This window comes from Eulemur rufifrons, chromosome 6 (assembly GCF_041146395.1).
Source record: "Eulemur rufifrons isolate Redbay chromosome 6, OSU_ERuf_1, whole genome shotgun sequence".
In the NCBI taxonomy this organism is placed as follows: Eukaryota; Metazoa; Chordata; class Mammalia; order Primates; family Lemuridae; genus Eulemur; species Eulemur rufifrons.
This window is the reverse complement of record NC_090988.1, coordinates 64,730,374-64,745,293: the sequence shown is the minus strand read 5'-3', so window position 1 is coordinate 64,745,293 and position 14,920 is coordinate 64,730,374. Positions and strand designations below refer to the sequence as shown.

Here is a 14,920-nt window from a genome sequence, read left to right as displayed (position 1 = left end):
GATTATCATAACATTTTCCTACCTCTTCACATGTTTAATAATTTTTTATTGTGTATAAAAGAATTTTGTGCTTGTATATCCCACTGTACCCGTCTAATATCAGCCATAATGTACTTTAAAAGCAGAATATCAGTTTGCTCTGCTATTACTATGTTGTATTTGTAAAATATCTTTCAGCCAAGAAGTTTTGAAGCATTTTATAATCTTTTAATTTAAAGAAAATTTCTACTGCAATGACTTAGCAGAATATATTCAGAGTTTTTCCTGTTCTCATATTAAGTTTTTTTCTACACATTTACCATTCTACAAAAGAAATACTCTTTGCCGAAGATTTTTCCTTGTTCTGGATCTGCAAATATTCAGGTTAGTTGAGTAGTTCTATATTTTATCTCTGAATCCCTAAGTGCCTAAAAAAGTGCCTGGTACATAGTAGATGTTCAAAAAGTGTTTACTAGAAGAATTAGCAAATGGTCAACTATTAGCCAACACAAATTGCTTAGTCATGTTAACTTACAACACATGAAATTGTATTCAAAATTAGCTATAATGTGTAATGAAAAGAATTTACACTACCATAAACTTTGAGATATCCCATATTTAAATCATAAAGACTGATTTCTTACCAGCTCTTCTCAGACCTATATGGTGAGTCAGTGATACAGAAGATGACCTTTGCTTCGTGATTGGCAGTAGATTTGAACTAAAAGGCCCATTTAGATAGCATCCTTGACTGAAAGGGAAAGACAACAAGTTAAGAATCTTAAAACCATTAAAAAATGTCCTTCTTCGTGGTCTTTTATTCAATTAGCAAATATTTCCTTATAAATTTAGAGTTTTGACATCTATCTAGTGCCTAAGCCCTAATGCAGAAGAAAGCAAACTTTTTCTGTAAAGAATTGGATGATAAGTACTTCTCACTTTGTATGCTATAAAGTCTGCTGCAACTATTCAACTCTGCCATTGTAGCACAAAAGCATTCATAAACAATAATAAATGAATTGGTATGGCTGTGTTTCAACTAAATTTTATTTATAAAAACAGGTTATAAACCAGATTAGGTCCACGGGCTATAGTTTGCTGATCCCTGGACTAAAGCAGGTTATCATTATCACCTGGAAGTCGTCTTTTTGTTTTTCCCCCCCAGAGACAGGGTCTCTCCCTGTCACCCATGCTGGAGTGCAGTGATGCGATCATAGCTCACTGCAGACTTGAACTCCTCAGCTCAAGCGATCCTACTGCCTTAGATGATTCTGGTGTTCCTGGCCCAGGGACCTAACTGAGAACCACTGGCCTAAAGTATAGCTTTTAATTATCTTCTGTTCCCACTCTTCACAAATACTGACTACCATACCAAATTCCCTTTGTAAACCCCTAGCCTCAGCCCAAGACTTCAAAATGGTTTCTTTGAGGCACAAACCTTGCCCATTTCCCCACTGCTAGCTCTGGAATAAAGTCACTTTCCTTTCACTACACCTCATCCTTGTTATTGGCCTTTGCAAGCTGCAAGCAGCTGAGCATGTATTTGATTACAGATCAGTTGACAACCACTCCATTAAAACTTCTTTGTTGATATTAACAATAATTATAATAACAACAACAGCCATTATTGTAAGTAAGAAAGGAGGGTCTCTGGGGACTACAGGAATCTAACCAGCTTGAGCAATCAGCCTGTATTTCAGCTTCTTGTTTTTACAGAACTCTGTGAAGCCTGCAGCCACCCAGACAGCTAAAACTAGCCCCTGACAAACCATGGCAGCTTATAGATGAACTCAAGTGAACTTTCCTCATTGCCATGCTAAAGCCTCCATCCTGGGAGGAGCTTAAGCCTAACCCCCATTCCTAAGTTTCATGGAAGACAGTTTTTCCACCAACCGGGGTGGGGGTGGGGTTGGTTTGTGGATGGGTGGAGCTCTGCAGCCCGGTCCCTAACAGGAGACAGACCAGTACCAGTTCACAGCCTGGCGGTTGGGGACCACAGGAATAGAGAACTCAGAAATAAAACCATATCATTACAACAAACTGATCTTTGACAATGGAGACAAAAACATACATTGGGAAAAGGACACCTTATTCATCAATTTTGCCAGGAGAATTGGATAGTCTCACATGCAGAAGATTGAAACAGGACCCCTATCTCTCACCATATGCAAAAATTAATTCAAGATGGATTAAAGACTTAAATTTAAGGCACGAAACCATAAAAATTTTAGAAGAAAACATAGGAAAAACTCTTCTAGACAAAGTTCTAGGCAAAGAATTTATGACTAAGACCTCAAAGGCAAATACAGCAACAACAAAAATACACAAATAGAACTTAAATTAGAAAGCTTCTGCACAGTAAAGAAAATAATCAACAAACCTGCAACCCACAGAACAGAAGAAAATATTCACAAGCTATACATCCAACAAAGGACTATTAACCACAATCTACAAAGAACTCTAACAAATCAGCAAGAAAAAAAAACAAACAACCCCATCAAAAAATGGGCAAAAGACATGAACAGAAGCTTTTCAAAAGAAAACAGAAAAATGGCCAAGAAACACATGAAAAAATGTTCAACATCACTAACCATCAGGGAAATGCAAATAATGCAAATTAAAACCACAATGAGGTACTACTTTACTCCTGTCAGAATGGCCATGATTAAAAAGCAAAAAACCAATGGATGCTGGCATGGATGCAGAGAAAAAGAAACTCACATACTGTTGGTGGGACGGCAAACTAGCACAACCTCTATGGAAAACAATATGGTGATTCCTAAAAGAGCTAAAGGTAAAACTACCATTTGATCCAGCAATCCCACTACTGGGTATCTACCCGAAGGAAAAGAAATCATTTTATCAAAAAGACACCTGCACTCAAATGTTTATTGCGCCCCAGTTCACATTCGCAAAGATATGGAATCAACCTAAGTGCCCATCAATTCATGAGCGGATAAAGAAAATGTAACATATATATACACCATGGAGTACTACTCAGCCATAAAAAGGAATGAAATAATGTAATTTGCAGCAATGTAGAAGGAACTAAAGACCATTATCCTAAGTGAAGTATCTCACGAATGGAAAACCAAACACCATATGTTCTCATTAATAAGTGGGATCTAATAGATGGGTATATTCGGGCACAAAGTGATATAAAGGACATGAGAAACCAAGAAAAGGGGAAGGGTGGAAGGGTGGGTGTGGGATAAAAATTTAACCTCTTGGGTACAATTAACACTATTCTGACTTAAGCATTATACACGATATCTATGTAATAAAAATGCTTGTACTCCCATAATTAGTATTTTGAAATAACAAAAAAAAATTTTAAATTCATTTTGTTAGAAAATAAAAAGCTCATATGTTGGTTTATTATCCTAATAAAATTTCTGTTCTTGGGGGAAAAAAGGATGATTCCAGAGTCACAAATCTGTTAGTTTTGTGCTACTGAAACATTACCACGCATTAAAAATCTAGAGCTGCACTAATATGGATGCCACATATATATCTACATGATACTCACATACATATGGCTCTTTATATTTGAATTAAATTAATGAAAATTAAGTGAAATTTAAAATCCGGTTCCTTAGTCATACTAGACATATTTCAAATGATGAATAGCCACATGGAGCTAAGGATTACCATATTGGACAGTGCAGATATAAAAATATTACCATCACTGCAGAAATTTCTATTTGGACAGCACTGATCTAGAGACTTAAATTTGAAAAGGAATAGTGTTTGTAAATGCTTCATATATTCCCATCTTACCCCACCTATATTCAAAGTACACTTAGAAGTTTATTATTACTGAGAGGCTTTAGCTTCTTCTTCAGCTTTTTGAAAAGAGACCATATCTAGCCTGGTCTCTTTAAAGGAGATGTACATAATACCACCAATTACTTTAATCTTCAAATTTCTAAATCTTTGATGAGGCATATGGATTTTGTTTTAATGAGAGTTAAGTCAATATATAGAAGCTGCCAACATTTACCTTTATATGAACACTTCTCAGAGTTGAAGATTAGTTTTCTATTTTAATATCAATTATCTGAGGCAGCAGAATAAAAATGACCTAAAACTCAAAGTATCAAATGTTCTTTTAACTGCAAATACTACATGCTGTTACATCAGTGTGAAAGATTTAAAAACAGAATAATTTTCATCATTCCTTTTAAAACCCAACAATAGTCTCAAGATAATGCTTCTCATAGTTAAGAAATACTATTACATTTTCAGTTCCTGACACCACTCACTTCCCTATATCCTGGTTCCATTCCAAAAAAAAAAAAAAGACTACCAGTTCTAGGCAAACTTTGGACCAATGCTCATTTTCCTGTACTGTACTCTTCATACTTCAATCCACTTCTGTTTTATACATCATTTCATTCAATTTTTCTTTTATAAAAAAGCAGTTTACCTATTTGAATATATTATAGAAGATTCAAATTAATAACCCAAAAAAGAATCTGGAAAATTATAATGATCTGATTATATTTCACATGTAAATGTTAAAGTTTAACAGATAAATAGCTAAGATCCAATCCTGCCATCTACTGTTTCAAATATGAAACCATACAGCTCAAATTAAAAGTATTGTACAACACATGTTCAGTAAAAACAGAGAATGGTTTAACATGGAATTTACACTAATTCTAATTTTATTAACATAGTTAGATAACTGACTAAAGAGAATCTTACAATAAACCCATACAAGAGATCAATATCTTTCCTGGCTTTCAAAAGATGAAGCAGTGTATTAAATACTTTGTTATCAGCATAAATGTATATATTTACATTCAGACGATTTCAGCTCCTGCATTTTACCAGCCTCGTTTACATATAGTTACTGATGCCTTTCATTTGTAGGATTAGCACTGTTTAGTTCCAAGTAAAGCCTCAACAAAATACAGTATACATTAGTACTCTCAGCCTCTAGCAGGAATAGGGTTTGAAAGAGTCTTGTAACCTTAAAACTAACCACCATGATGAGCCCTGGGAATGTGCTCCTCCTTTCAGAAATCAGTAATTCTGCTGACCTACCTTTAGATCCTATGCACTGGTTGGTGACTGCCCCTGTAATGGCCACTTCTACGGATTTAAAAGCTTTCCCAGTACCCTGTCCTAAACTGATTCTAGTTTCCCTAAACCATCTCACTGACTCATGTTTTTAAGGCATTAACATGTTTTGTACTCGAGCTACCTAAGTCTTGAGAGAAGGCATGTTAGCTTCTTCTTAAGAATTAGTTTCTGTATTATACCATATTATTACCACCCAGGTTGTCCTATACCTAAAATATTTCAACCATTCCTTTCTGCTTTTATAACTATTTCAAACTTTATTCACAGAATCTAAGTAGATACATTAGTTTCAGGGTTGCTGTTTTTTTTAAGGCTCTGGAGATTTTACCTTGAAACGCCAAATTCTTGGTGAGGCCTTTTGGCAATATTGCGTTCCCACCTTGAAGACTGCTCAATAGGTGGCAATCCTGAAGTTCCTGAGCTCCTCCTCAGCTGTGGAGTTGGTAAACTATTCCTACTATTTAGTCCCTGTTGAATAATTTAACGATGATTAAAACTGTCAGCCATTAATATGCTGTATATGTAACATTAACGATGGCACAAAGAAATATCAATACAAAGTATATTTTTAACATGTACAGGAGAAACAGAACATCTTATTCTGAAATTGGTCAATTTAATCCAAATTGTACATTCTATACTGCTGTTCTACTTATCTTTCTCCTACTAAACTGAACTCTCCATAATTTAAACTAGATTTTTTCTTTCACACATTTAAATCCTAGTTTCATGAAAAAGAAACAACTGGCAATTTAAAAAGTAGATATGCAAGATTTACCCTGAAAATCAACTTCAGAGAACAAATTTAGAATTGGGGATGATCAGCTCTGTATTCTAGTTTTTTAATATTTTCAGCACAATACTATCTAATGCACATAGCCATTAATCTGGATAAACTGCAGAATTCTAAGTTTCCTTGTGAATTGATGATTAAATGAAATACAGAACACCTTTAGTGTTAACATTTTACCCTAATTTTCAAAAATATTCTCAATCCAAATGTTAAATTAATGAGACTATTCCATTTTGACCATTGTGATTAAGTGTTTTACTGAGATTTACAGTTTCTGCTTTTAATGAATTTTCTCTATCAGCAGACATTGCAACAATCTCAGAAAAATAAATATCTGTGTTATATTTAAGTTTTCCCAAGGATGCTGCTAATTTTGTAAAGGTTCATTGTAGTTAGACCTACAGTGAAACAGTTCTTTTTGTAACATAATCCTTGTTGACTATAATTTAGGTTCATATAATTTTTCTTATTCTTAACACACATATAAGATATTTATATTAAATTATCTGTCCCTACTCCCTTTTGCCTATTAATTGTTTTTTTCATAAATACTGTTGCTCTTTTCAGAATTAACATCAGGCTTTTTATATGCTTTTCCAAAAGCAGAGATAAATTAAATATGAAATTCTAATAAGCAATTTAAAGAACACAAAGAAATAAGGGTTACTTCCTGGTTCTTATACGTATCAGTAGATTCCAGCACCCAAAATAACTCTGATTAACTACAATGCTCAGGAAATGAGGCGTTTAGGCATCCTGTTTAATTAATATTATGTTTAAAATGCTCCTAAAATGTACCAGTACACTTTTCTACACAGTAAACATAGTAACGAACATAATAATGATACCAACATGATTTTTATACTCATTTTTAAGAATTACTATTTTAAAAAATTACTGTCCTGAGCTCCAAATGTCAATAGAAAATGCAAAGGATGAGCAACACAACAAAACTAACTCAAGAATATAACAGAGTTATTTTATTGATGGTTTATTGCTATCCCTCTTGGATGCTTTTGATTAATCTCTTTCTTATAAGGTATAGTGCTAAAAAAAAGTTGTATAACCAAGTACTATTGTTAATTGGGTTTTGACTAATGCAAGTATTACCGTATAAACTTTTAAAAAATAAAAAAATCACATAACTACCTATGAGCTAGATTGTCATCAATAATTTTCAAATCCTTCTGTCCTAATTGGGTTGGCCTAATTTATCAACATTTCTAAACCTAACGCTGAGAACTGACAAAATAAAATGGATGATCAAAATCCTTCCAAAAACGATATTTACCTTTTTTTAAGTTCTAAATGCACAATTAACAAAGTTAACTGATTTGAATTTCATCTTCTCTTGGTTAGTTTCCTGACCTGAAATAAAGTAGTTGAACTAGAATAATCCCTAAAATATTTCTAGTTTTAAAGTTTTATCATTTTAGCTACTGGTGAAAATATTAACAGTTAAATAAAACAAGTAAATGCACTCTGAAAAAGCATAATGTATACCTATTTATAACAGTATTTACTATTTTCTAAAAAAAATGCTATTTTAAAACATTAATATTTAAAGAGAAATTAATCCCTTATCTAATAATGGAAAAATCAATGCCTATTGGGCTACAGTAATCTCCAATGGGTAAGAGGGGGAAAAACAAGGTTCAAAAAAATGTAAAAATCATTTCTAAATAAAGTTATATAATTCATAAAAAGAATATCATAATTTCTTCTTAGATCAACAAGAACAATTCCTAGACTCTAAAGAATAAAACAGATTAATTATAATAATAATATGATCTTACTACTAGTTTGTCATTCAAGCCTGGAACAAAATTTGCTTGTTGTTCTTTACTTCTTAACAAAAACAATGAAAATAAATAATTGCAACCATTTAAATTATAACTGCTAATTACAGCAATGTTATTTAAAACAAAAACTGAATACTCATCTAGACTTATCTGAACTTGGAACAATCACTAAAGTCCCAAGCAGTTGGATATAATGTCTGGTCCTCGAAAGGAAAACTGTATTTTATATAAGACTTAAAGGAGCAAGTTTAATTTGAAAACATAACTAAATGTGATAAATAGGGCTGACTGATTACTGTATTTTGACCTTGTGAAGTTTTCGATCCCCTTTGTCAGCTGGGTCCTCTATTTCAGAGCAGGGGTAAAATCCAGGGAATGGTGTGAGAGGATTAATCTTTGGCCTACAGGAACCTGAGAAAGCACCCATCAAGCTACTGATGCTCCGTAGGGAAGAAATGACTTGTGGGGGAAGGCTTGGATCAATCAGAAGCTCTGACACCATATTGCGAGCCTCATTTAGCACTGAAAGATCAACTCCATTTCCACCTCCAGAATTCTAGAAAGGAAAGAGAATAAAATTTAAGAAAAACTTACTCATTTGCAAAAACAAAAATAAACCTACTCTACTTTAAATCAATAATATCCAAGTAATTTAATCCTTTTAAATATAAATTTTCATTCATTTCCACACAGCGTAAATGATATAACAAATGGAATAATTTTAACTTTAAAATTTTTGATATATATGTAGCAGATACTGTGAAATTTAATTTTATCTTTATTTTTCATTAGCCTATTTCATTATATTTAATGGTATTCATTACTGACTTTATAACTAGTATAAAACTAAATCTGTATTTACTTTCAAGTCTGTAATTTGAACATTTCATTAATTTATTGATGATTTCCTTTCCTTTATGTCAACATTTCTTTTAAACACATACAGCATTTCTTTCATTTACCTTACTCACTTAAGAGGCGGTCTAGCCTAGTGACAAGGCTTTCTTGCAAAGACATCCAATTTGAAATCTGTTTAACCTTAACTGTCTGACCTTGAGCAAGTTACTTAACATCTGAACATTTTAGTGTCTTCAATGTAAAATGAGGTTAATAACATCTACCTCATTAAGAGCTGATATGAGAATTAAATCTCATAATACATGTAAAGCACATAAAACAATTTATAGTGCCTGTATTTAACATGCAATAAATAGTATTATGACTATTAATATGAAGAAAAATGAGATAAAAATGTGGAAAAAAGTGGTATCAGAGTTCAAAAGAGACAGTGATAACTTAGAGATGTATGGTTAACAAAAACTTCATGGACAAGCACGCACCAGGCTAGGCCCTAAAAAATTGGTAGGGAAACATGTATTTTTAATTTAGAAGAAATATGTCATTGATATAAGCATATGATATGATTTTTGCATTTTGAAAATACATGTATTATGTTCAGCTTGATTACCCATAGAAATAAATGGACTAATAAACATAACAGTAAATTAAATGCTATTTTTGTTTGTTTCATTGTACCTTGAACTTACATTTGGGTTTGTCTGAAATTCATAATTACTCAAATTATTTAATGAGTTCACCACAAAACTGTTTATTAAGTACCTCAATACGTTTTGGAATTGAGAAATGTTATGAGAGTTAAGCCAAATTAGCTAAATAATGTCTGCTCTTTGTGGAATTCTTTTTTTTCTGGTGAAGTGTTAATTTGTATTAATTTTGATTTCAAAACATTCCTCATTACCAGGGCATAGACCAACTATTTCTAGTCTTTATCTATTATAAATAAATTAAAATAAACACCTCTCAACAAGCATCACATGTACTCACCAGAAAATTGGTTTCCCTGATCATCACCTAAACACAAATCTGGGAATGACATCAATTGGACATCAGACTGAGGTGGGGGGTGGGGGAGGGGATGGGGGTATGCCTACACAATGAGTGCATTGCACACCGTTTGGGGAGTGGTAACACTTGAAGGTGCTGACTCGGGAAAGGGGGGGTGGGGAAAAAAATATGAAACTATTGTTTTTAACTTGCACTGTTCACTTAATAATTTATCATGAATATTTCCCATATTATTTCATATCATTGTACAAGAAATAATGTATACATTATGAGGACATACTGTATCTAACAAGATATACTGTTAGACTCTTTGATTCTGTAAAATTAAATTGAAAAAAAAAAATAAAAAAAAAAAAATAAAAAAAATAAACACCTCTCTATATATCTTACTGTGAACAAATAAGCATACTTCTTACAGGTAGCTTCCCATAATTTGAATTGCTGTACTAAAGCAAATGAACATGTTAAAATTTGATCATTACTCTAAAACTACCCTAGAATATGTTGATCAAATCTATACTTCCACTAATTGTACCTAATAGCACCTATTTTTCCACATCTCATTACAACTGGATACTATGAATTTAATTAATCCCTACCTATCTGATAGGGAAAAAAAAAAAATCATCTCATTGCTGCTTCACCCTGAATTCTCTGATTACTGTGATTCTGAATGTTCCCAGTCATACTTCAAAAATTTATACTCCTTTTTCTGTGAACTTTGTCTCTTTACAGTCTCATTTAATCACTACAAAATTCAAATGGAACATGCATACAAATAATTTTTGTTTGAAAGTAAACTTTCCTCAATACTATCTAAAAACTATTTAAATTAGGAAAGAACAAATCACAAAATTACCAAGACAGTACAGTGTGATTTTCACTTTAACAGTTACAATATATTAGAATCTACTGATAAATACCTCCTATGACAACACGTATGCCTTATGTACAAAAATAATTTATTGTCATAGATAAATCTTTTTTCATGGTCAATTTCTCCTCTTTTCATATTGTATCCTTATATGGTAAATATCGATGCTAGGCCTTAAGTTTGCCATTTTATCATTTGTCTTCCGTTTCTTATTTCTACGTTAGTTTTTTCTTTCTTTTCTGGGGTTACTAGGACATTTTTAAGGTTCTATCTCGATTGATTTTATAGAGTTTGAGTATTACTTTATATAGCTTTCTTAGTGGTTGCTCTTGGTAATATAATGTATACATGTGACTTATCACAGTTTACTGGTATCAACACTTTACCACATTAAGTGAAGCTTAGAAACCTACTTCCTGTTAGGTCTCTTTACCTTGCCTACTTTTTTTTTTTTTTTGGTTGGTGGGCAGGAACCCCTGCAACAGGGTCTTGCAGTTGCAGAGAGAGACTGGGCCCGGCTCTGCCACCTTGCCTACTTTTAAATGGCATTGTCTTTGAGTATGGTATTACATACCATGTCGTGAGAATGGTATTACAATTTTTGTTATAGTCATCAAATATGATTATTAAACTTATGAGAAGAATGAGTCTCATCTCATTAATTCAAAAGTCTATTGCTTTTACCCATATTTCTTCCTGTTTCATTGTTCTTTCTTTCTTGCTGGTGCTCCAGGATTCCTCCTTTTATCATTCCCTTTCTGTTTAAAAAACTTCTTTCAGCCATTCTTTCAGGGTAGGTCTCTTGGTGACAAATTATTTTTGTTTTCCTTCATCTCAAAACATCTTGCCCCTTCATTCTTAAAGGACAGTTTCACCAGATAAAGAATTTGCAGCCCCTTTCTTCCAGCACTTAAAAAATGTTCTGCCACTTCCTTCTAATCTCCATGGTTTTAAATGAGAAATTTGGTGTCATTCAAATTAGTGTCCCCCTATAGGTAATGTGTTATTTCTCTCTGGCTGCTTTCAAGATATTTTCTTTGTCTTTAACTTTCGAAAGTTTAATTATGACACATCTTAGAGTATATCTTTTGGGATTGATCCATTTGGGGTTCACCAAGCCTCTTGAATCTGTAGGATTATGTCTTTGGCTAAATTTGGAAGTTTTTAGCCATTATTTCTTCAAATACTTTTTCAATCCCACTCTCTTTCCCTTTCTCAAACACTGATGACACGAATGTTGAATCTTTTGTTACTGTCCTACATGCCTCTAAGGCTCTGTTCATTTTGTTTCTATTTTCCATATATTGTTAAAATTGGATAAGGTCTACCAACCTATCCTCAAGCTCACAGATTCTATACTCTGTAATCTCCACTCTATTTTTCAGCCCATTGGGCAAGTTTTAAATTTTTGTTATTGTACGTTTCAATTCTGTAATTTCCATGTTTCTTTTTTATAACTTCTATTTCTTTGCTGAAAATTTTTTTGCCATTTGTTCTAAGGACTTTGTAATTACTTGTTAAAGCATTTTTACAATGATTTCTCTAAAAATCCTTGCCAGATAATTCCAAATCTGATTTATCTTGGTTGGCACTGATTGTTTTTTCTCCTTCCAAGTTGTGATTTTCCTGGTTCTTGGTATGATGGGTGATTTTTAATTTTATCCTCAATATTTTGGCTATAACATTAGAAGACTCTGGGTCCTATTTAAATCTTTTATATTAGGAGGCAGTCTCCCTGTTTAGGTTTAGTATGCAGGTCCTGTCCTAATTTTGTTGGCTGTGGTTCTAATGACAATTTAATTTTCAGAGCATTCACAATTACTTTGGTTTGCTTGATTTTTCTGATGCCACTAAGGTTCCCAATAGGCCCTGCTGGTGTCTCAGGGTTGGGGGAGAGTGATCTTCTGAGGTTGTGTAACCTGGTACCTCTAGGTGGGGGAAAGGAGTCTCCAGGCTGCAGGAACAAAGAACACTTTCTGGGCTAGGCATTTATGGCAATATTTCCCTTGCCAGGCACACTGGCCACCTAGTATCTCTTAGTGGGGAAGGGGAATCTCATGCCCAAGAGGGAAGGAGAATGCTTCCTCTGGCCACTTATTGTCAGTGGAGCTCCCAATCAATTCCCCCTGCTGGAGCCACAAGACATTTAGTGTTGTCAGTAGGACTCCTGTTTAATCTGGAGGAAGAAATGACCCTACTACCTCCACCACCTTCTTTTGTTACGTTGAGAGTGGGGGCCTGGGATGCCTTCTGCTTTTGGGTAGGGATGATAAGACATTCTGTCACTGTGTTATTCCTTTAGTGGTCCCTAGCCAGTCCGCCTTCCTCTTTCCATCTTTCACAGTTCTCCTTTAGTTGCCTGATGCATTATTTCCAGAGTTAATAATTATATTTAGCAAAGAGCAGAGAGAATTAAATCTAATAACACACGCAGAGCACATAAAATAATATATAGGATATACAAGTAAAGTTCGAAAAACAGTGCTATTATTATCAATGGAAAGTGAAGAGATAAAAATACAGATAAAATGGCACAAGAGTTCAAAAGAGATATAGATAACTTTAATTTAGATGGTAACAGCAATTTTATGGAAGGAGTAGCATTTGAGCTGGGCCCTAAAATTTTGGTAGGATTATAGCTATAAATATTAGGGGGAAATAATTTTTTACAATAAAACTAAACAAAAATGTATTGGGGAAGCTCACTGCACAGATAGAGAAAGTATAAATAAAGGTACAAAAGTGATAAAATAAAAAATTTTCAATAACAATATACAGGGAACATGAAATTGTTAAAGCTCAGGCTATATAAAAAAAAATAGAAAAATAAGGTTGGAGAGCCATAAAGGGATCCAATTTTTGAGAACACCAGACTCTAAGTAATATGGGCAGTAAAGGGGTCATACCGATTTTGGGCAGGCTAAAACGAAAAAATAAAGCTAGCAAAGGGAAAAGGAAGTGATGGAAGGCAAAGCAATTTTAAAGAGGGTAGTTGGGGTATGCATCACTAAGAAGGAAACATTTATGTTAAGACCTGACAGTGGTGTGGGAAATAGCCATTCCTGGCAGAGAGACTAGCAAGTGCAAAGACCCAGAGGCAGAAGCCTGTCTGGCTTGTTTGTGGAATAACAAGGAGGCCAGTGCAGTTGGAACAGAGTAAATGAAGGAGAAAGCAGCAGAAGATATAGCAGAAGACGTAAAAGGGAGTAAAGAAGGGAACCATATTGTGTAAGTTCTTTTAAGTCCATGACAAGGACTTTAGCTTTTATTCTGAGTAAGACAGGAGAGTAGTGAGGAAGAGAGTGACATGATCTGACTTACGTCAGATGAAATTGAATATTCAAATTATTTGCTATAATTTTAAAAGTTGAACTTAAATTCCTATTTCCCATTGGCTTATATTTGGCAAAATCTTGATTCTGTACTGAAAGCTATGAATGGTTTTTACATTTTAAATGGCTATGGAAGAAGAGGAGAAGGAGGAGAGAGAAGAGGGGAAAGGAGAGGAGGAGGAGGAGGAGGAGGAGGAGGAGAAGGAGGAGCAGCAGTGGTAGGCAGCCATATGTTGCCTGCAAATGCTAAAATATTTACTTTCTGGCCAAAATATTTGGCGGGGGCAGGAAGGGCAGGGCAAAACCCCACCTAGAAGGTACAATGAACATTATTCCAGTGATGGGCACATTTATATCCCTGACTCAAGCCATGTAACAAAAATATTTGTACCCCCTTAACATTATGAAAAAAAAGAAAAACATTGGCTGATTCCTGTCTTATACAGAAGATGCTTAGTATGTATTACTGAAACTTATATAATATTAGCTCACATTTTTATTGAGTGCTGCTATGTACCAGGTACATGTTATTATCTTAATCATCCCTCTGAGGGAATTGATATTACTCCCAAATTTATAGATGAGGAAATAGGCTCAGAGGCACTTAAGAGGCTTGCCTAATTTTCCAGCTAAAAGGGAACAGTATGTATCAGACCAACTCTTCTGCTTAGAACAACTAGAAAAGCGGAAATAAAATACAAATAACATACATTTCAGGGCATCAGAACAAAACCAAGCAGCCAAGGCTTAAAAGTACAAAAGCCTAGAGTTAAGAGAAAAGATTGAAATGAACACAACATTCTGTGCTACTCTTTTTCCTCAAAGAATTTGCTGCTGATTAATAACTGGTTCAGGAGAGAAGTGTTTAAGAGGCTAGGAAACAGAGTACAGATCTGTAGTCTCAAGGGGCTGGGAGACCAAAATTGGAGTTCAGGGCTATGAAGGTAGGGAGGGCCAAGCAAGTTCCCAGAGCAATGAGAACAAAGAATCGAGTTTAAATTCAGAGTTGCTTTTACTCTCAAGGCATTTGCCAGTTTAAAAATAATAGCCAAAAGAAGGAGAAAACAAGTAGAAATACTCAAAAAGATTTATATTAAATACTTTGAAAGTAACAGAGCTTTCAGCAGTCTCACAATGTTAGGAGGAACTGGAAAAAAAAAAAAAAAAAAAAAAGAGTTGCTAG

The 14,920-nt window shown here is 33.9% G+C and overlaps 1 protein-coding gene across 3 annotated transcripts in view; it reads right to left on the bottom strand.

The window, feature by feature from the left end:
* Positions 1 to 14,920, bottom strand: part of PDE3B (phosphodiesterase 3B) — a 139,604-nt gene that overhangs the window by 42,764 nt on the left and 81,920 nt on the right. For 2 of the 3 annotated variants that reach the window (XM_069471174.1, XM_069471176.1), the window contains exons 3-5: positions 7,973 to 8,221; positions 5,399 to 5,538; positions 624 to 730 (exon numbers count right to left, since the gene is read on the bottom strand). In XM_069471174.1, the coding sequence (XP_069327275.1) occupies positions 624 to 730; positions 5,399 to 5,538; positions 7,973 to 8,221 (496 nt within the window). The remainder of the gene's footprint in view (positions 1 to 623; positions 731 to 5,398; positions 5,539 to 7,972; positions 8,222 to 14,920) is intronic. The other variant, XM_069471175.1, reaches the window with a different exon arrangement.